This window comes from Bos indicus, chromosome 19 (assembly GCF_029378745.1).
Source record: "Bos indicus isolate NIAB-ARS_2022 breed Sahiwal x Tharparkar chromosome 19, NIAB-ARS_B.indTharparkar_mat_pri_1.0, whole genome shotgun sequence".
Classification (NCBI taxonomy): Eukaryota; Metazoa; Chordata; class Mammalia; order Artiodactyla; family Bovidae; genus Bos; species Bos indicus.
The window spans coordinates 37,533,370-37,554,099 of record NC_091778.1 but is presented as its reverse complement, the minus strand read 5'-3'; the positions used below and the strand labels follow the sequence as shown (position 1 = coordinate 37,554,099).

Here is a 20,730-nt window from a genome sequence, read left to right as displayed (position 1 = left end):
TTCTTATCCCCTTCCCTCTCTCAGTGGACCTGACACGTTTAGGGGAGTGCTGCAGGGGTTCAGGCCTTTTCTATGCCCTGCTTGAACATGCCAGGCTTTCCAAAAATGTTAGGATCAGCTGATGAAACAGGAAGTTGGGCTTCATTTGCTCTTTCTTTCACAATATTCATTGAGCATTGCTGAGTGTCCATCGCCGAGCTAAGGGTTCAAATAAGAGGCCATGATTCCAGAGAAATTACAACCATGTATGTGGGCAGTGTTGGACTGTCCTGTGCCGGGGAAGCACTTGGGAGGATGCCACGGATGGGAGGGGAAGTGAAGTCGGGGAGCGGCTGCTAGGGCCGAGACGGGGGAACAGCACATGCAAAGGTCTAGCGCTTCTTCAGGCGTGCTCCCAGACTAGCAGCTCAGCATCATCTGGGAACTTGTTGAAAATTCTGAAACTCTGGGAGCGGGTCCAGCAATCTATTTTATCAAATCCTGCGGATGATTCTGACACACCCTAGAATTCAATGACCACGACTCAAGTAGAAGTCTGAGGATGCTGAGGATGAGAGGGAGAGGAGAGAGGAAACAAGGCTTCGTGAAGGGCCTCAGATGCCAGTCAAAGGAGTTAGACTTTGCCCCGTAGGTGCGGCTTCCAAGGCTTTTAAGCAAGGGCTGTGGGACTTACACAATCGCTTCCAACTTAGGCGTTTCTGGGCGCTCTAGCATTCTCTGCGTGCAAGAGGGCCGAGAGGGAGTTGGTCTCGGCGAAGCTGAGTTTCTCCACCCCACCTTCACCCCACACCCCACATCAGGCGGCGAGTCAGAGACAGGTGAGGCCACAGACCTCTCTGCACTCTGGTTCCATGGGCTTGCAGTTCGGAAGGAGGTGAGAACGCGCAAGAGCTGGGGCACTGACCAAGACAGGCAAGGAACCACCGCGCGAGAGGCCAGTGGCCCGTGGGACAGCTAGGTCGGCGGCCCAGGCTCCGCCCCTGGCCCGCGGGGCGCGGCGTTTCGGGCCTGCGGGCCACGCCCCCGGCCCCGCCCCAGCGCGCGCCAGGCCCGCCTCCCTCGGGAGAAGCCGGTTCTGCCCGCGCCCGTGCACGCGCCCGCGGCCGGGTTGCAGGGCTGGGCGCGCGCCCTGCGTCCGGGGCAGGAAGATGGTGGCGAGCGCGCGGGTGCAGAAGCTGGTGCGGCGCTACAAGCTGGCGATCGCCACGGCGCTGGCCATCCTGCTGCTGCAGGGCCTAGTGGTGTGGAGCTTCAGCGTTCTGGAGGACGACGAGCCGGGCGAGGTGCTCCGACGGCCGGGCGGGCAGACGGGCAGGCCGGGCGCGGGGACGCGCGGGGTCCTGGCGGGGAAACGGATGGCCCCCGCCGGGGAAGTGGGGCACGGGCCGCTTGCGTGTTGCGCACGGGCGGCCGCCTGGCTCGGGGCCTCGGACCCCTGGCGCCCGTTTCCCAGGCGGGCCGGGGGCCTGCGCGCGGGGGCGGTGCATGACCCGGAGGACGGGCCGCGGGCTGGCAGGGGCCCCGGCCGCGAGGAGCGGGTCTTGGTGGGGTGGTCTCCAGCTCCGCGAGCAGTGAAGGTCAGGCGCGGGTGGAGGAGAGCCCGGCCAAGAGGCGCGGCTGGGCCCGAGCCGGCTAGGAGGTGGGGAGCCCCAGGCCAAACTTTCTGAAGTTGGGAGGGGGTGGGGGTGTGCGCGCCGTGGGCGGAGGAATGGGGCCTAGGGACCCCGGGCAATCGCGCCGACCCGCCCCTCAGCGGGGCACTGGCCAGTTAAGAAGTGGAGCCTGGGGGTGGAACTCAGTCTGGCAACTGAGGAGAGGGAGGGAGACCCCGAGGGAGAGAAGTGGAGTGCCCCTGAGGCGTGGCTTTTTCAACCAGGGGTCTGAAGCACCTGCATGGGTCTTCTGGACAGGATGGCAGGGGAATTGAGCTGGTGAATTGGCCTCAGGACATTAGGGAATTGGGGACTCGCCCTCTCTGACCGTAAGAAAATGGGGACAGCAGCAGCTGGTTTAGCAGAGCCCAGGCCGTGGAGCAGGGGCAAACCCTATCCTTCTTAGTGCCCCAGGTCTTCGTTCTGAGAGTCTCCTGGCTGATGTGGTTTTCCCTGGAGGATTAGACATGTCTCCCTCAGTGTGATCAGGAGAGTCCAGTGGGGTCTGAGACCATCCTGGAAGGTTGAAGAGGATAAGTCAAACCCTGACCCTAAGCTGTGGACCAGAAGACAGGGCTTCCCCGCCCCCACCCCTGGGTTTTGGTGGACTCTGAGTCAGACTCTCTGCTCTGCTTGCCCCATCCTCTTGGGCCTCTCCTCCTGGCAGGGTGAAGGCCAAGGGAGCCCTGATATCCATTTTTCCTTCCTGCATCTGGGCAGTATGGAAGGCCTAGTGTGGAAATTGGAAGAATCACTGCTTTTGCCTTTTTTGGGGAGAACCAACAGACTGGGATGGTGAGGGGAGCTGGGACAGAGTCACATGAGATCATAACTCCAAAAGGAGCTGAGCTTAGGGGTTAGGGGAGGCTGACTCTGTGACATCTGAAGGGAGTGAGCTTGTTCTCTGTGGTCCAGTAAGTAGCAGGAAGGCGAAGAGATGATTTTGGGGGCAGATGAGACATTCTAACATGGAATGGGCTGACAAGGAGTTAAGGAGCCTTCTGACCCTGGAATATATATGTGAGTAGGGGCTGGTGACCACTTTGGGGAGGGGCATGGCAAAGCATCCAGGGCTTCTCAGACCCTCTGCTACACGGCTGTGTGAATCTCTGGAAGGGCTGAGAGACTGTTCAGGCCTCAAGGTCTCTGCTGCCCTACCTCCAGCCTGGGGTGGGGAACTGGTGCAGTGCTTGGGATCCTACCTCCTCACCTCCTCCTCCAGCTTCCTAGCAGAACCAGATAGGGGAATCCCTGGACCAGAATGGAAAAAAGATCCTTGATAACCTAGAGGTTGTGCAATCCAAGCAGCCATTAGTGCTTGGAGCCCTTCGGCAGCCACCTCAGGGCAGCCCGGCAGCATAATAAGTATTTAGGAAGATGGGTGCTGAGTTGGACCACCCCAACTCACCGTCGTATGTCCTATTCCAGCACTGCTCCTGGTGAATAGTGTGACCACTGTCTAATCACCTAACCTCTTTCGCGTGCATCCTCAATGGTATCTGCCCCCCACCCCAAGATGGGGGCAATAATATCACCTCTCTCATTGGTAATGCCTGTGAAGTATTTGCAGGAGTTGCTGGCACATGCTAAACCATCAGTAAATATCTTATTATTTCACTACTGCACAATGGTAATAGGGACTCATTCATTCATTCATTCAACAAATATTACGTCCTACTTCGTACTAGGCACTGTGCTAATACTGGGGATACAGAAATAAAATAGATGATGAGGTCACGGCCCTGTGGGCAGACAGTCTGCAGGGAGAGACTGACAGTGAAAAGGAAACTCAGTAACAAGAGGGCTAATTTAGATAGGTGGTTGGGGAGGGCTTCTGCAGGAAGTGGCCTGTGAGCTGAAAGCCTGGGGAAGCAGTAGGCAGAGTTCAGGCAGAAGGCCCCGAGGAGAATGGGCGTAGCTGGCTCCTCTCAAGAAGTGGGAAGGAGGGTGTGGTGGGATCCCTGGAAGAAGTTAGTCCAGGGCACATCCTGCAGCCCGCAGTGAGGGGCTGGGGTTTTATTCTAAGTGCAGTGGGAGAGCGCTGAAACCAAAGGGGTCTAAGCAGGGATGAAATGAGACATGCACTTAAGATGCACACTCTGGCCTTGCGATAGGTTGGAGACCAGAGATGACCATTAACATCCAAAGAGCCATTTTATGGTTTTCAAAGCTTTCACAAACATTGTCTCACCGCTTCCTTTAAGCACAGTCTGAGAAGTCCAAAGGTGGTGGATCAGCATTGCTGTGTTCTCTGTCTCTGGGACTCAGAGAAGGATTCCAAGGAGAAGCTACAGAGCCAGGAAAGGGCTTTGAATTCCTCCTCAGTGAGGAGAGGGGGCCTCGGAGGCCAGAATGCATCCAGGCGGATGTCAGAGGGCCAGTCCCCGTCCTCAGTAATTAGAGGGAACTCTGACTTAGGGGCAACTTTGGGCAACTCCTGTAGGGGTACAAGTATGGGGCCCTGCTGCTGCACATATAAACATCCTTGGGATGAGGCAGTGGGAAGGGGCTGGCTGCCTACCAGGGACCCCCACACTTCCTCACTGCTGCCTTCTGGTCCCCCAGCCCCCTCTGAGATTGTCCTTCTCAGGGTCAGCCAGCTCCTGCTGCAGTGCAGGACACCAACGTGCCCTCTCCTCCCACATCCTTCCCCCACCACAGCGAGCCTGGCCCTGTGCCCCAAGCCCTGCCCTCCTGACCAGCTTCCTCACTCACTGATACTGGCTTCCATCTTGAGAAGCCACAGCTCCTTTGCCATCTCCACCCACCTCAGCTTGAGAATGTCTTTCCCTGCCCCGTGTGTGTCCAGGTCCCACATCACCAGTTTACATACGCTCAGTTCAGTGGGACTGCAGCCACCTTTCCTAGGGGCTTCCCAGTGCAGGGTGCCCTCCCCAACATGGGTACAGAATAGAGCCTGTTGCCTCCTCCCCACTCTGCCCTCCCTCTTGCAGGTGTCTCTTCTCAGATGGAGACAGACATCCCCAGTTCTCACTGGGCACCTCCCAAGAGATCAGAGGGCTGGCTGGATGCTGGGCACAGAAGGCTGGGGTCCCAGGGTATAGCGCTGGGGCTCTGGCCCTAAGGCATCTGCCATGCTCTGACAGAGGAGGAGTGGGTGGTCCTAGGGAGGGAGGGGACAGGGAAAACTCGACCCAGTGGTCCAAAGTATCTGAAGGCCTTGGCTTCTCTCCTGACTTCACATTTGACTGTTTCCCTTTCATTAATATTAGTGAGGATGACAGCATTTACTGAATGCTGAGCCTGTGCCAAGAGCTTTTCATTCATTCATTCAACAAATATTTACTGAGGGAATTCCTTGGTGGTCCAGTGGTTAGGACTCTGCACTTTCACTGCCAAGGGCATGGGTTCAATCCCTGGTCTGGGAACTAGGATCCTGCAAGCTGTGTGGCATGGCCAAAAATTTATCTATCCATCTATATATATACATATATATATATAGAGAGAGAGTCTCCCATTGCCAGACATTCTTCTGGGCTCTAGGAATACATCAGTGAACAAAACAACAAAAAGCTCTATTTTCGTGGACATGGCATTCTTGTAAGGGGAGAGACATAGAATAGCACCATATAAATACATTTATACAGGGACTTCTCTGGTGGTCCAGTGGCTAAGACTTCCAATGCAGGGGGCCCGGGGTTTGATCCCTGGTCAGGGAACTAGATCCTACGTGCTGCAACTAAGAATTTCGTGCCGCAACTAAAGATCCCGCATGCCACAACTAAGACCCTGTGCAGCTAAATAAATAAAATATTTTTTAAAAATACACTTATACATATTACATTATACATTATATATATTATACATTGAAGGGTGGACTGGCCCTTAACTGAACCAGTTAACTGGTCATTAACTGAAGAAGGAGCCGACTGAGGGAAGATCAGGAGCTCACTTTTGGATCTGTGGCTTGAGAGGTCTATCAGACTCCCAAGAGAGGCATCAAGGAGGCTGGCAGTTAGACAACTGAAAGTTCAAGGGAGCCCCTCTAGGCCACAGAGAGAAATTTGGGACTGAGTGAGGTCACCTGGAAAGCCCAGACAAGGAAAGTCCCCAAAGTGGTCTTGGGAGATAAGGCAGGGTCAGCCAAGAAGACAGATGAGGAGTGGCCACAGAGGCTACACCAGGGGAACACCAGGAGGGCATCCTGAGGAGGCTGCTTCAGAGGCTGTGGCCCAGTGAGTGCTGCTGCTGGAAGGCTAGGCCGGAAGAGGACTCACACAGAGAGTGGTGAGAGAGAGGGGACAGCTCTTTCTAGTTGCAGTATCTCAGGCTCTATCTCTTGGACACTCTTCCCTTCTGTATTTGATGGTTGAGGGAACCTGCTCAGAGAGGGTATGTAACTGTGGGGGAGTGACAGAGCTGAGGGAGAAGCCCTGGTGACTCCAGAGTAGTCACACGGAGCCTCTCACTCCTCCATCCAGTCTGTGTCTCATCCAGCAGACACCAACCAGACATCCTACATGCCAGCTACTCCACTGGGCACCGGGGAGATGGAGCTGACACGACAGCCTCTTCCCAAGGAGTTGGTCAGCTAGAAGAACGTCCCACCCTGAGGCAAATGGGACGGGCTCACACATGGAGACTCCGCTAGATCTTGAAGGATGGATGGAATTTGGTCAGGCAGGGAAGAGGGGGATCACAAAAGAAGGACAGGGAAAGCTGGAATGAGTGTGGCTATACACACTTTCAAGTGTGGCTGGATCATTAGGGAGGTTCCTAGGTTTGAGAAGAGGCTGCAGAAGCCGGGAAGCAGGCGTGGAGGCTTTCCCTTATCTCGGTTTCCCTTCGCAAGCCGCCCTGCCACAAGGAGCGATGAGTCGCCAGCCTGCACGTGCAGGCGCCTTCGCGCCCTGCCTCAGCCTTCCAGCCATGGCCAGACACCTCCTCAGCCACTCCCAGCAGTAGTACCAGGGCTCCCATCTCTAGGCTGTCTTTGTCCTGGAGCTTCCCACTAGCTGGTCAAGGCCCTCTCCAAGCCAAGCTGTTGTCTGAAGCTCTTTCATCCCCCTCTGCCCAGATGTCAGGCCAGCTTGGCCATCTGAAGGCTTTCCCTGCAGCTGCCTGCTCCTGCTACCCCGTCATCCAGAGTGTGACCCCCAAGGGAGTCTCCTGCACTCTGTTAGTCTCTGCTTCCCAGAGAACCCAACCAGCAATGGGGTCTCAGATATCACCTCTGCCCTCTCCACCAGGCAAGACCCCTTTGCTCTGTTGCAGCTGCAGCACTCCCATGTGGAAATACTGTAGATGGCAGAATGCTTTTTCCTTCTGAAGAGCATCATCTTGTCCCAGTGAAGCCTGGGTGGGAGTGCTGGATGGACACTCTTGTCTGTAGGGTCTCTGCATGTCTCTCTTATTCATCTTCCTATTTGTGGAAAAAGAAAGTGGTATCTGAATCCAAAGGAGGCTCAGTGCCCTGTGATCTGTGTGATGGAGGGGATGTGGATGTGATGGTGCCTTGGGGGAGGGCGACATTTCCTCCACCGGCTGGTCAGGGAAACCTCCCAGCAGAAGTGCAGAGTACTCAGGCAAACAGTACTTTTCTAGATAAAGGGTGGCGGGTGCTTCTAGGCCTGAGCCAGCCAGAAGCTGAAGGAGCAGGAGCAGGAGGAGACTGACTGTCCTGGTGACTTGTGTTTGCCTATCTTTTACAGAAAGGAAGGCAGAAGAAGTCACGGCCACTCGACCCCAGCGAAGGCTCCAAGGACACAGACAGTTCAGCTGGGCGGCGGGGCAGCGCAGGCAGAAGGCATGGGCGCTGGCGGGGCCGCGCTGAGAGCCCCGGTGTGCCCGTGGCCAAGGTGGTACGGGCAGTAACTAGCCGGCACAGAACCGGCCGGCGGATCCCCCCCACCCCACCCCCAGAGGCCCCAGGCCGCCAGAACCTGAGCGGGGCAGCGGCTGAGGAGGCGCTGGTTGGGGCGGCTGGCTTCCCACATGGAGACACGGGGAGTGTGGAGGGCGCCCCCCAGCCCACAGACAACAGCTTCACACCCAAATGCGAGATCGTTGGCAAGGACGCTCTGTCTGCACTGGCCCGGGCCAGCTCCAAGCAGTGCCAGCAGGAGATCGCCAACGTGGTGTGCCTGCACCAGGCCGGGAGCCTCATGCCCAAGGCTGTGCCCCGGCACTGCCAGCGGGCTGGTAAGAGACAAGCACAGGCAGAGAGGTGGGGGCCCAGGAGGGTGTTCGGCAGGGATCCCCGCCCCCGTTTCTCAGCGATGAAAGCCTGGAAGGGCACACCTCGCTGCCCAAGTTGGGGATGAGTGCACTAAGTGGCTGAGGTGGACCTGGGGCCCGGAGCATCGGGCTCTACGTCCGGGGTTCCTCCTTTGGACAGCAGGCGGCTCCCTCTTCCCATCTTGTCTCCACCCTGTGACCTGGGGTGGGACCTTACTGATGCCCCTGTTTTCTACTCTCAGGAAAGATGAGCCCTGGCATCCCGTGGGACGAGGTCCGGGCCCAGCAGCCCGCAGATGGCCCCCCAGTACGAATCGCCTACATGCTGGTGGTTCATGGCCGCGCCATCCGCCAGCTGAAGCGTCTCCTCAAGGCTGTGTACCACAAGCAGCACTTCTTCTATGTCCATGTGGACGAGGTACCTGCTATGGCCAGGGAGACAGGGCATCTGAGTGGGGAGGGCAGAGACCAGATCGTCATGGACAGACAGTGTCTCTGACTTGCTCAGTGGCCCAGAGATAGGAGAGCAGGGAACGGGGGAGCAGCCAGCACCAGGTGACACGGCTGCTCCGGAGCTGGAGCCCTAGCCCATGCTCTGTCCGTTTCATGTCACTTGTCCTCCGCCCTGGGTGGGGCCGGGTGGGGAGGTTGTAATGCTGGGGGTTCATCTTCCACCGCTGAGTTCCCACCACCGCCACCCCACCTCCCACAGCGCTCCAACTACCTGCACCGAGAGGTAGTGGAGCTGGCCCGGCAGTATGACAACGTGCGGGTAACGCCCTGGCGCATGGTCACCATCTGGGGCGGGGCCAGCCTGCTGAGGATGTATCTGCGGAGCATGCAGGACCTGCTGGAGGTGCCCGGCTGGGCCTGGGACTTCTTCATCAACCTCAGTGCCACTGACTACCCGACAAGGTGTGGGGTGGTGCTCTGAGCCCTGCAGATGGGAGGTGGGCCTCCTCTAGGACTCAGGGTTCCAGGGTCCCGATGGACTTCTTCCCTCCCCAAAGCCTCATTCTGGGATCTGCACACCTCAAACATGATTCCTTGGCCCCAACAATGTTTTAGAGGAGTTGTTGTTGAAAGATGATATGAGGGTTGCAAAGGACAACAGATGGGGAGGAGAAGCAGCCAGAAGTCTGAACCAGGATCTTGGGTCAGACAGGAAGGGGGGAAGAAGGATGAGGTGGTCTTTCTCAGGGACCTCAGATACTCACCACCCCAGAGCATCAGCTTGGAGTAGGTCAGTTGGCCAGAATGGCTCTCAGTAAGAAAAGAAGGGGCCAAAGAGTGAAGGAAAAGAGTGCTGGAGAGGCCTGTCTGCTCTGGGCTGGTGGCTGAGCCACGCTCACACACGCTACCCGCACGCCATTTTCTCTCCAGGACCAATGAGGAGCTCGTAGCTTTCCTGTCCAAGAACCGGGACAAGAATTTCCTCAAGTCTCATGGTCGGGACAACTCCAGGTAAGGGGATGGTGGAGGATGCCCTGGTCCTGGGTTCTCACCACAAGCCCTACACACAGGGGGCTTGGTGGCCTCAGCCCTGGGTTGCAAAACCTCCAAACCAATCACAGATTGAGGAGTGCAGTGCTGATTCCTGGAAAGATGAGAGCCTGGATTCCACCCTGCAAGATCCTCAGCCACAGGCCCGTGTGCCTCCCACAGGTTCATCAAGAAACAGGGCCTGGACCGGCTCTTCCACGAGTGTGATTCGCACATGTGGCGTCTGGGCGAGCGGCAGATCCCAGCAGGCATTGTGGTGGATGGCGGCTCAGACTGGTTCGTGCTAACTCGCAGCTTTGTGGAGTATGTGGTGTACACAGACGACCCGCTTGTGGCCCAGCTGCGTCAGTTCTACACATACACGCTGCTCCCGGCCGAGGTGGGTGACTGGGCCCGCACCCAGGTCGGGGGCGAGTGGTGGGCTCGACGGCTCACCCTCTACCCCGGCCTGCCACCCCCAGTCCTTCTGGGCTGGATGGCTCACCCTCCACCCCGGCCCGCCCACCCCCCCCCGCAGTCCTTCTGGGCTCAGGGGCTCACCCTCCACCCCGCCTGCCCCCCGCAGTCCTTCTGGGCTCGGAGGCTCACCCTCCACCCCGGCCTGCCCCCCGCAGTCCTTCTGGGCTCGGCGGCTCACCCTCCACCCCGCCCTGACCCCCCAGTCCTTCTGGGCTCGGCAGTTCACCCTCCACCCCGGCCTCTACGGCTACCCCTCCACCCTGGCCCACCCCCTGCAGTCCTTCTGGGCTCGATGGCTCACCCTCACCCCGCCTGCCCCCCGCAGTCCTTCTGGGCTTGGCGGCTCACCCTCCACCCTGGCCTACCCACCCCAGTCCTTCTGGGCTCAGCGGCTCACCCTCCACCCTGGCCTACCCCCCCCAGTCCTTCTGGGCTCGGCAGTTCACCCTCCACCCCGGCCTCTACGGCTACCCCTCCACCCTGGCCCACCCCCTGCAGTCCTTCTGGGCTCGATGGCTCACCCTCACCCCGCCTGCCCCCCGCAGTCCTTCTGGGCTTGGCGGCTCACCCTCCACCCTGGCAACCCCCCCCAGTCCTTCTGGGCTCGGCGGCTCACCCTCCACCCCGGCCTCGATGGCTCCCCCCCACCCCGGCCCACCCCCCGCAGTCCTTCTAGGCTGGAGGGCTCACCCTCCACCCCTCCCTGCCCCCCTGCAGTCCTTCTTTCACACGGTGCTGGAGAACAGCCCAGCCTGCGAGAGCCTCGTGGACAACAACCTGCGGGTCACCAACTGGAACCGCAAGCTGGGCTGCAAGTGCCAGTACAAGCACATCGTGGACTGGTGCGGCTGCTCGCCCAACGACTTCAAGCCGCAGGACTTCCTACGGCTGCAGGTGCTTCCCCATGACCCCCAACCTCTGGCCCTTGGTAGAGCCTCACCCCAGCTTTTCGCTGGCTGCTTTCTAGGGTCAGAAACAATCCTGGGTGGTCCAACCAGAGGATCTGGGGGACCCTCACCAGGAGCAGCCCCCGGGGGCAGGGGCTAAACTGGCAGCAGGAAAAACCCTCGGCAGCTGATCTCTAGGCACTGCTGGGAAAAGGCGCCTCCCCTGCTGTGCTCTCTGGGACCTCCAGACCCCTTCACCCTCCTTGCCTCTCCCACTCCAGCAAGTCTCCAGACCCACCTTCTTCGCCCGCAAGTTTGAATCTACTGTGAACCAGGAGGTACTGGAAATCCTGGACTTCCACCTATATGGCAGCTACCCCCCCGGCACCCCAGCCCTCAAGGCCTACTGGGAGAACACCTATGATGTGGCTGATGGCCCCAGTGGGCTCAGCGATGTCATGCTCACTGCTTACACCGCTTTTGCCCGCCTCAGCCTGCGCCACATCACCACTGCTGCGTCCCCCCTGGCCAACCCACTCTGCAGGTGAGACCTCCTTTTGACATTGTGCAGACTCTCAGGATGTAATGCCCTATAAGGAGGACAATCAGAAAGAGACAGAGCCTCTCCCAGGGAGCCCCCAGCTGAGGCAGGGAAAAAATGCAAATAAAACGAAGATGGCAAAAGCCAGGCACATAGGATCTGTGGGTGTGAGATCTGGGCAAAGAAAGCACCTGGGGATGGGACTCCCCCAGAGCCCCCTTCCTGGGACTCCAGGCCAAGTCGGGTGTGCTGATGGCATCTCCCTTTCTCCCTGCTGGAACCTTCTTAGGTTTGAGCCCAGGGGCTTGCCGTCCAGCGTGCACCTGTATTTCTATGACGACCATTTCCAGGGCTACTTGGTGACGCAGGCGGTGCAGTCCTCAGCCCAGGGGCCGGCAGAGACGCTTGAGATGTGGCTGATGCCCCAGGGGTCGCTGAAGCTGTTGGGGCACAGTGACCAGGCCAGCCGGCTCCAGAGTTTGGAGGTGGGACAGGTCCTCCCCTTGCTTTCTCCTGATCCCCAGCAAGACTCAGGGTAGTGGGGAGAGAGGGACAGACACTACGGGAGGGCTGAGGATTGGGTTGCCTTTCAGGACTGGATTCCTGGGTCTTCTTTCCCAGTGATGGCAGCCTTGGGATGCACAGAGGACATGCAGTCAGCGGGGAGGGGACCGTGGTTCCACTACAACGCAAGCCTGTATTCTACACTCAGGGATTTTCTTCTGTAAGGAGCTGGACATTCCAGTCGGGCCAGAAGATTAGGCTTTTGAGTGTCTCCTTGGTCTCTTTCTTGGAGGCCTTTGCTCCATGTGGGGATGGTCTCTGGGCAGGACTTTGAATTTCATTTCTGCCTTACTGCCCCCAACACTTCAGAGCAGGTCAGAACAGGAGCCTAGAATGAATCTCAGAGCTTATAGAGATGTTAAAAATCCCAGTCTGAGCCCATCATTTTGCAGAGGGGGAGACTGAGGACCAGAAAGAGACAGTGATGTCCCACAGGAGTTAGAGGGGGAAGCAGGTAGAGAGGAGGACTTTCCTTCGCCTCCTGCCCAGCTGCCTCCTTCCCTCCAGGTCGGCACCGAGTGGGACCCCAAAGAGCGTCTCTTCCGGAACTTTGGGGGGTTGCTGGGGCCGCTGGACGAGCCTGTGGCCATGCAGCGCTGGGCCCGGGGCCCCAACCTCACAGTCACCGTGGTGTGGATCGACCCCACCTATGTGGTGGCCACATCTTACGACATCGTGGTAGACGCGGAAACGGAGGTCACGCAGTACAAACCCCCACTGAGCCGGCCCCTGCGGCCAGGGGCCTGGACTGTTCGACTGCTTCAGTTCTGGGAACCCCTGGGTGAGACCCGCTTCCTCGTGCTGCCCTTGACCTTCAACCGCAAACTACCTCTCAGGAAAGGTAAGTTTTCCCAAATGATACCCAGGAGTCAGGCAGGATAGGATTTACGGACAGGTGATCCCAAGAAGCTAACCATCAGAGTAGGGGAAGGTGGCAGATTGTGGCTTTGACCATCCCAGAGCCCTGCACTCTGGTATCACGCTTCCCAGGCAGGCAGACCCGGCTTTAGAACCCAGCTCTGACACTTTAATTGGGCTTTTATTCTTGGCAAATTTCTTGGCCTTCCTGAACCTGTCTTATTACATGTAAAGTAAGAGAAATACAATTCTTAGAGACCTCCTGGGTGCGTGGAACATAGATCCACTCAGATTGCTCCAGGGGAAGGGGGGAAATTATTGGGAAAATGTGGGCTCTCCCCCACAGAACTCAGGAAATGACTCAGGTCCCACTGGGACTCAGACGTGCTTTCTGTCTCTCTGGGGCCACCCTGTCCCTCATCCTGTGCTCTCTGTCTGTGTCAGCCTCAGGCTTCTCAATACGTGGCCTCTCAGTGCAATGGAGACTGACCAGGGCCCCTCAGTCCACAAGTTCCACATTCTTAGGATCTGATGTTGGTCATCTTCCCAGTCCACTGGTAGCCAGGTGGAGGTCGTCACACAGCTGAGGCTAGGAGACAGACGCTAAACTAGGCGTAGGCCGTAGGTTCCTGCAGGGCCCAATACATGTGACTGCCTTCTGGAGGCCATCGGGTGAATGTCTGGGTAAAAGTGGCTGGTATACAGTAGGTGTTCAGTAAGCAGGTAGATGTTTTCTTCCTCCAGCCATGTCCCATCACTGAGAAGGTGGGTCAGAGCAGAGGTAACCAGGAAGAGGACGGGGTCCAGGGTGGGGCAGTGGCTGTGGCAGATCAGAACAGGCACCCCTGCTCTCCTAGGACTCACAGTCTGATGGAGGAGACGAAGGGTGGGGTGGTGGAGGCAAGCTTGACAGCAAGTGCTACTGGAGCTGAGTCTTGGAGGAGCTGATTTTTATAGACAGTAAAGGATATCCTAAACTTAGGGAACAAAGTTAGCAGGTGTCTGGTGCATGAGGAGAACAGAGGGTGGAGGGGAGCCGGATGCCAAAGGAGGTGGGAAGGAAGGCCGGCAGAGTAAGCAGGGCCCGCAGCCTGAAGGCCTGAGTACTAGGCTTCTGAGGGCTCTGGAGGCCACCGGAGGGGGCTGGAAAGGGCCATAGGTGACACACACCAGACCATTATCAGAAAGTAACCCTACTTCCTAAAGTACCTGGAGCCCACTGTTTATTTAATTCTCAAGTTAGGAATTAAGGGATTACTGTCTTGATTTTATAAAACTAAGTTTCACAAGCACAGAAAGTTCTGTGGATTAGCCTAAAGTCACTCAGCAAGATGCGACTCAGTGGTAGAGTTGGGACAGGACTAGGGTGCCCAGACCTGATTCCCAGGGTCTGGCCTTCATGAGATCATTTGGGTGGGGCATGCTTACTCCTGCTCTGCACCCCCAGATGATGCCAGCTGGCTGCACGCTGGACCACCCCACAACGAGTATATGGAACAGAGTTTCCAGGGCTTGAGTGGCATCCTGAACCTGCCTCAGCCAGAGCCCGTGGAGGAGGCTGCCCGACTACATGCAGAGCTCACGGGCCCGGCGCTGGAGGCCTGGACAGATGGGGAACTAAGCAGCTTCTGGTCTGTGGCCGGAGTGTGTGCCGTGGGCCCCTCCGCCTGTCCCTCCCTGGAGCTCTGCAGACTGACCAGCTGGAGCTCTCTGTCCCCGGACCCCAAATCTGAGCTGGGGCCTGTCAAAGCAGATGGGCGACTCAGGTAGCAGGGTCCCAGCCAGTGCCTACGGAAGACCTGGGAAATTGCACCTTACAGATGACGGAGGGCTGTCTCCCTCACAGGCAAGAACCAGGGGCCCAGGCTGTACACCCATGTCAGCCATCCAGAACCCACAGACGGCAGGGAAGGTGGGCATAGTATTTACCACTGAAATGGCTCTGCTGGGGACCAGATGTTAGCAGGAACATGGGGAGAAGGGCTCCAGCCTCCTCACATTCTCCTCTAATTTTTTTTTTTTTAAGAAAAATGGGTGGTGGGGGATGAACTGGAAACAAAGATGTGCAATAGGGCCCAGAGCAGCCCCAGGAAGTGGGCCAAGGCTCTGGGGAGCAGAGGCCAGACAAGCCCATCTGCTGCTGCTCTGGAGGAGGCTGGGCCTGCCTCACTCTCTAGGGCCTCACCCCCCAGCTTTGGCCTGTGGTGCTCACGGCTGAGGCTCTGCGGGGCTGCAAGTGCTGTGGCAGGCTCTGAGAGCTAGAGAACAGGTGATCAGGGAAGCACTGCAGAGCTGGACTGTAATGGGTCAGCCTCTCTTGTAGCCAGGGGACCATAGAAGAGGGGGCGGGGCTGGCCCTAGGGCTTTCCAGCATACCCTGCCCCTTAATGGGAAAGACAGGGCACCAGGGCCTGCTGAGACCACTGCAGTCTCCCAGGTACCCAGAACTGCAAGCAGGGCCTGGGCTTCTGCCCTGGAGTGGTGAGCCCTCAGGAGCGACATGGGAAGAAGACTCCTCCAGGGCTCTCAGAAGAACCTGGAGCAGCATTGTGCCTGAAGCGCAGTGTGAAGCCTGAAATATGCAACAGAAGAAATATATCTCTATCTCTCTCAGCAGAGCCTCTTGTGTTTTTCCTCCTGGGTGTCAGAGAGCCAGCACTGTTGGGCCATCTTCTAAAAGTTTTGGCTGGCACTCTGGCAGAAGGTGGAGGGTCTAGTTGCCCCAGAGTGAGAACAGTTTAAAGTCCCATCCAAGAGCCAGAAGGGACCCAAGAACCCATAATCCAGATCCCTCCTTTATGAGGGGTAAACAGGCCCAGAGAGGCTCAGAGACTTCCTCATTGCCACCCAGTGAGCCACCAGGTGAGCCAGTTCAGTTCTTCAGGGTCCTGACCCAGCACTTCCTCCCTTGCTGCCAGGCCGAGGCAGAGGCTGACTCGTCACCAGGGCCCATCCCAGAAGCCTTTGCTCTGTTTCCTGCCCAGCTCAGAGTTTTGTATGGGGCAACCTCAAGAACAGAGGCAGCCAGTTCCAGCCAGGACCTGGTGGCTACCACTGCCCCCTTTAGAAGCAGGCGCAGCAGTGGCATGGATTCCTAGGTGCTGCCTTAGGACCTAGGAGGGCCATACTGGAAAGGTTGGTCCAGCCTCCCTCCTTTTCTCAAGCCCTTTCTCCCTTCCTGCATTCCTGCCATTGTTAGCCATGGCTCAGTACCAGTCCTTCACAGCTTACTTAATGTGGGGAGGAGGGTGAAGGTTTCTCAGAATCTTTAAAATCACCCTATCCAGCCATGCTGGCCCAGTCAGCTCAGCTTGGGAAACAAAGGGCTGTTTGAACCCAGGCCGCCATATGTTAAGTTTTTCAAGCTGCCAGGAGAGGGCACCACTGCCCACCAATGGCAGTGGTGGGATTTTCCGTCTGTTCAGCCGCTGCACTGACCTTGCGTGGAGTATGTCACTTAATCCTCACAACTGTCTGATGCAGGCAATGTTTAGCAGGCCAGGAAAGCTAAATGAACCCAAAGTCAAAGCTATTAGGTGGTGGCTGCAGGCTTCAGGAGGAGGCAGGAGGACTCCATGACACTCTGTCACTACATTCTCCTATGCTGCTAAGGCAGGTAAAGAGGAAGAAGGTAACAGCAAGAACTGCAAGGAAATAGTGTTTGGGTTCAAGGGCTGAGATGATTGCTTTTTTCTGGCTCCTATTCTAGTGAACATCTGAAGCTCTCATTTGGTTCTCTAAAAGGCTTTGTTATACATCAACCTTTAGCTCTTAAAAACCGTGTAATAACTAGGTGTAGAGTATCAGGTACAGGCAGCATTTAGACTCTGCTAAAGGTGCACAGGCCAGGCTGTGGCTATGCTGTCGTTGGACTAGCACAACTGTTGAAAGAGTCTTATTTTTTTGGAACTTAGGTGGGACGTGTCCTGTTTCAGCCCCTGCCACTCCTGTCCAATTACACCAAGTCCTGGTTACTCAGTCACCCACTGTGAACATTTTGAGCTTAGCTCAGTGGATAGCGATCCAAACTGAGGGTTCTGAGTTAGCCAGTCTGAGGTGGCAGCTCAACACTGGTATGGGTTCAGAGCTCCCCCTAGCAATTCTAATTTGCAGGCTGGCAGAACCAGAAGTCCCCTCACCTCCGGTGATCTGGCTGGTTTGTCTTGGCCCTTGAGTTAGAAGCAATGCGGGACCAGGAGTAGGCTTCACGACTCCTGACAGCTTCAGAGGGCCTCCCTAATCCTCTCCCCTGTCCAGGTCACTGAGGCAAGTTTGAGTGCAGCTTTGCTGACTAAACTGGCTAAAGTGTTCTCCACTCTCATCCTTCTGTAGGGATAGCTCAGCCCCAAGGCTTGAGCTTTACAAGGCTTTGAAATATTCCCCTGGTTGGACCCCTGGGGTCAAAATTAGGGTAACAACCAGGTGGAAGTGCGGTAGGGGAAGGTGGCAGGGCCCCCAGAGCTGCACAAGAATCCCTTTGGAGGGAGGGATAGAAACTGGAAAGTCTTTGCTGTTTTGTGCCTGGTTTCCAGGACAACCATGGACACTTCTATTCCATTAGAGATGGGAGCAAAGACCAAAGGACAGCCAATTGGCATCTGCAGCCCTGTTAGCTGGGCCATTGGGAAGCAGGGGGCGAGGCAGAGTAGGGCTGGGAGGGGATCCTGACTGAGAGGTGCATATATCTGGGTGAGTGGAGCTGCCTTGGCTGTCTTCTGGGGTTAGCAGAAGCCTAGCCTGTCCCTGCCAACCCCCTCTGCAGGTTGGTGAGGGACGCTCGTGGCTGCCAGGCCTGCAGAGTGGAGTGTCATCTATGGGACCCTAGGTCCTGGCATGGTACAGATCAGGGGCAGAAGCTGAGAACCTGGAAGGCTGCTCACAGATACCCTGGCTTTGAATGAAGCTGCTCCTCTGGATCAGGGGTCCTGGGTTGGGGGTTGGCCCTGTGGGGATGGTGGGTTGTGGGTGTGTGCAGGGGAAGCCTGTCTTGTGGCTGTCCTTAAGACTGTTTAAGAAAGTGCCCTTTCTTGGCACCCCTCTGCCAAGCTGCTCCCTGTGCAGAGGTCAGCATGGAGAACAGTCTCCTAGCCATAGTTGTAGCCACTGGTGAGTACCACTTGCTGTCCCAAGTCACAGAGTTGGGGCAGATGCACCCTTGGCCCCTCAGCAGAGGCCAGAAGTCCAGCCTCTTCATCTGCAGGGTCACCTAGAGCAAGCCACTTGGGAAGAATGCTGTGTACAGTTGGTATATGAACCCTGAGGTTCCTTTTCTGCTGAGTTCTAGAGGCTGGGTGCCAGGAATCTGACTTCAGACGTTTGAGCCCTCCCTCCCCTGATTGAGTTTCTAAGGGTGTCTGCCCCTGCCACAAGCTCTTTCTCCTCCCTGAGTCTGTCCTCTGTAAACTCCCTTACACTCCTTCTCCTGGGCTGAAGGAAGACAGGTATAGCTGCTCTGTCCTCCTCACAAATCTCTGCCATAGGAAATGGATGCAGCAGCAAAAAGGGAGCTGCCTGCCCCTCAGTTTCCCATGCATGTGAAGCTGATCCTAGTCCCAGCAGGTCATTCCTACCCCCACTTCTGGAGTAGAATTACAGTCTGGGGAGGTGAGATGGGTTTGTGCATGCCAGCCCCAGGCTGAACCCAATGTCTGGTGGCTCTTTGGAAGGAGTTCCATGCTGGTGTTTATCATGACCATCCTGCTAAGCGGCTGTACCCATAAGGCCCCAGCGCTGCCACATCCCCTGCTCTCATCAATTCTTCTGGAGCCCCAACCAATATGTAAACATGCCTACCCACTAACCCCTTACTTTCAGGGCCTCCCACCCCAATCACCACAAAAAGGCATCCACTCTCTGCTCAGTATGGACGGGGCCTCTGGGTCTACTCTATGGACACTGATCTTCCAGTCTGGGTTCCCTCTGGGCCAAGGAAGTAGTGTCGAAAAGGTTAACAACATCCTGGCCCGCTTACTCCCCAGACACTTTGGCAACAGGACCCTGTACTGGGAACTGCTGGTGAAAACAATGGTCTTCCCAGCTCTCCAAGCAGTTGGAGGCCCACACTCTCCCTAGCTCCCAAGGGGAAGCCCAGAGCTAACTTCTGTGGGTGGGGACTACTGTACTGTCAGCCCTCTTCCCCAGTACGGGGCACCACACGGGATGCTGGGTACAAAAAGCAAAAGAAATCTTTGGACCTGCAGCCTCCCCAGTTCCAACCCCAACCCTGAACATCAGACAGAGATGGAGAGGTGAGGACAGGTATTCTCTGACTTTCCCACAAGTGTCATCAGAGCTGGCCACCCAATTGTGAAAGAATGAGCTTGTGGCCAGAAAACAGTGGAATTTATACCTGAGTGCATTTCCAAAATGCTGAGGGTCTGGGCTTTGTGCTTTGGACTGGTGGAGGAAGAGAACAAACAAGATGGGGGAAAGGACATGGGGACAAAAAAGGTTTGGGTTCTGCTCCCTTGCTCACTGACCCTACCCTGAGCTTCACTCTGAGGCATCCTTCATGGTCCCTAGGAGTACACCTCTCCCTTTAGCACCATGGGACCGCCCCACCAAGGTCCAGGCAGTGGAAAGATGCTGAGAGGCCCAGGGGATGCAGGTGAGATAGGACCCTTGGGGCTGCCCCTTGGGAGTTGGGGGGGGGGGGGAGCGTGTGCCACCTAGTGGCCAGAGGAAGGAGGGGAGGAAGTGTAGAGAGACTTCTTGGAGAGAAGGGTGTGTGGCACTCTGATCTTAGGTTCATCCTGGTGGAAAGGACCCAGATGGAAGCTGGAGAACAGCTGTGCAAGCCTGCCTGGCTCCCTCAGTCACAGGGCTAGCCTCAGGGTGGTGGGCTCGCAAAGCAGCTACCAGCTACCCCTATGGGAGCCAGCTTCCCTGTCCCACTATGAAGTTCAAAAGGACCAGCAGCAGCAGATGCTCCAGCTGACTGACTGCACAGTGCTTCTGGCTCTGGGCCTGCAGGGAGGTTAATGTTCAGTCCTCCCACCCTTGAGTGCCCTGGAGAACTCAGCATTTTTTCCTTATTACTTTTTAATTGTTATGTAAATGCCTAATCAGAGCCCCTGGGACAAGGAAAGATCACAGATACAGAGCCTAGGATTTGGCTAGAGGCTAGAGGCTCCACTTCACCTCTTTGGTAAAGGATGGCAGATCCTAGTCCAGGAAAGTGATTTTCCTGGGCAGGAAAATTTTCCATGGAGACAACAGCTCTAAAATTCAACTTGTCTCCAGGAAGGACCATCACTGGGGGAGAGGAGACACAGAAAGCAAAAGCCAAAGATGGAGTAGGAGTATGTGTGGGCGGGGGTGGGGGTGGGATTGTAAGGAAATGGGTAATATCTTTGCTCTACCTCTCCCAGCTGCCATCCAGCTATAAGGAGGCCCTAAGGTCATATCTGCACCACCACCCAACCAGGGCTCTGCTCAACCACCACAGGAAGCAGCCAACTGCTTGCTCAGGGAACCACTATAGGAGGGAGCAGTTCTTCCATCTTGCCCCTTCCTGCTTCAAGGTACTGGCAGGGACAGCACCAAGCCTATAGAGATGCTCCCAGCAATCTCCTCCAGCTGGGCCTTAGTACAAGACCTCAACATACCCTGGGTCACTTTTGCAGGAGGTAGGAAATCTGGGGTCATGCCCCGAGAATCAAGGTGACAAATCCAAAGCAGACCTCCAGAATTAAGACTTCTCAGCCCTCTACCCCTGAAGCTCCTGCCTTCAGGACAGAGACTAGTCCTTGGGAGGAAGCCACTAACTGTGCAAGTTCTCTCTGCGACTGCAGCCAACATGGCCTGCCTCTAACACCCAGGATGACTGTCCATCCCCACTGAGACTTCCTTCTTCACCCTTCCACTGAAGCCAAGATTTTAAAGGTCTTGGGTTGACAATGAAGGCCTGTTCTCAGCCCACTCTAGGACCAGAGTGAGTACTCCTGAAGACAGATTCTTTGCTGTAGTTTACAGTTTTCGATAAACCAAGAATCAGAAAACAATGCCAGTGTGGTGTGTCTCTGGGTGAGAAGAAAGCAGCTCATTTGTCACCCAATCTGTCTCATCC

The 20,730-nt window shown here is 56.6% G+C and overlaps 1 protein-coding gene across 1 annotated transcript; it reads left to right on the top strand.

The window, feature by feature from the left end:
• Positions 1-1,081: 1,081 nt before the first annotated feature.
• Positions 1,082-15,275, top strand: XYLT2 (xylosyltransferase 2). The gene is made up of 11 exons (XM_019980440.2): positions 1,082-1,283; positions 7,325-7,814; positions 8,093-8,268; positions 8,563-8,765; positions 9,234-9,314; positions 9,516-9,732; positions 10,530-10,706; positions 10,981-11,243; positions 11,530-11,725; positions 12,312-12,645; positions 14,110-15,275. The coding sequence occupies exons 1-11, from the start codon at positions 1,149-1,151 to the stop codon at positions 14,430-14,432; spliced, it is 2,595 nt and encodes an 864-aa protein (XP_019835999.2). The 5' UTR covers positions 1,082-1,148; the 3' UTR covers positions 14,433-15,275.
• Positions 15,276-20,730: the final 5,455 nt, after the last annotated feature.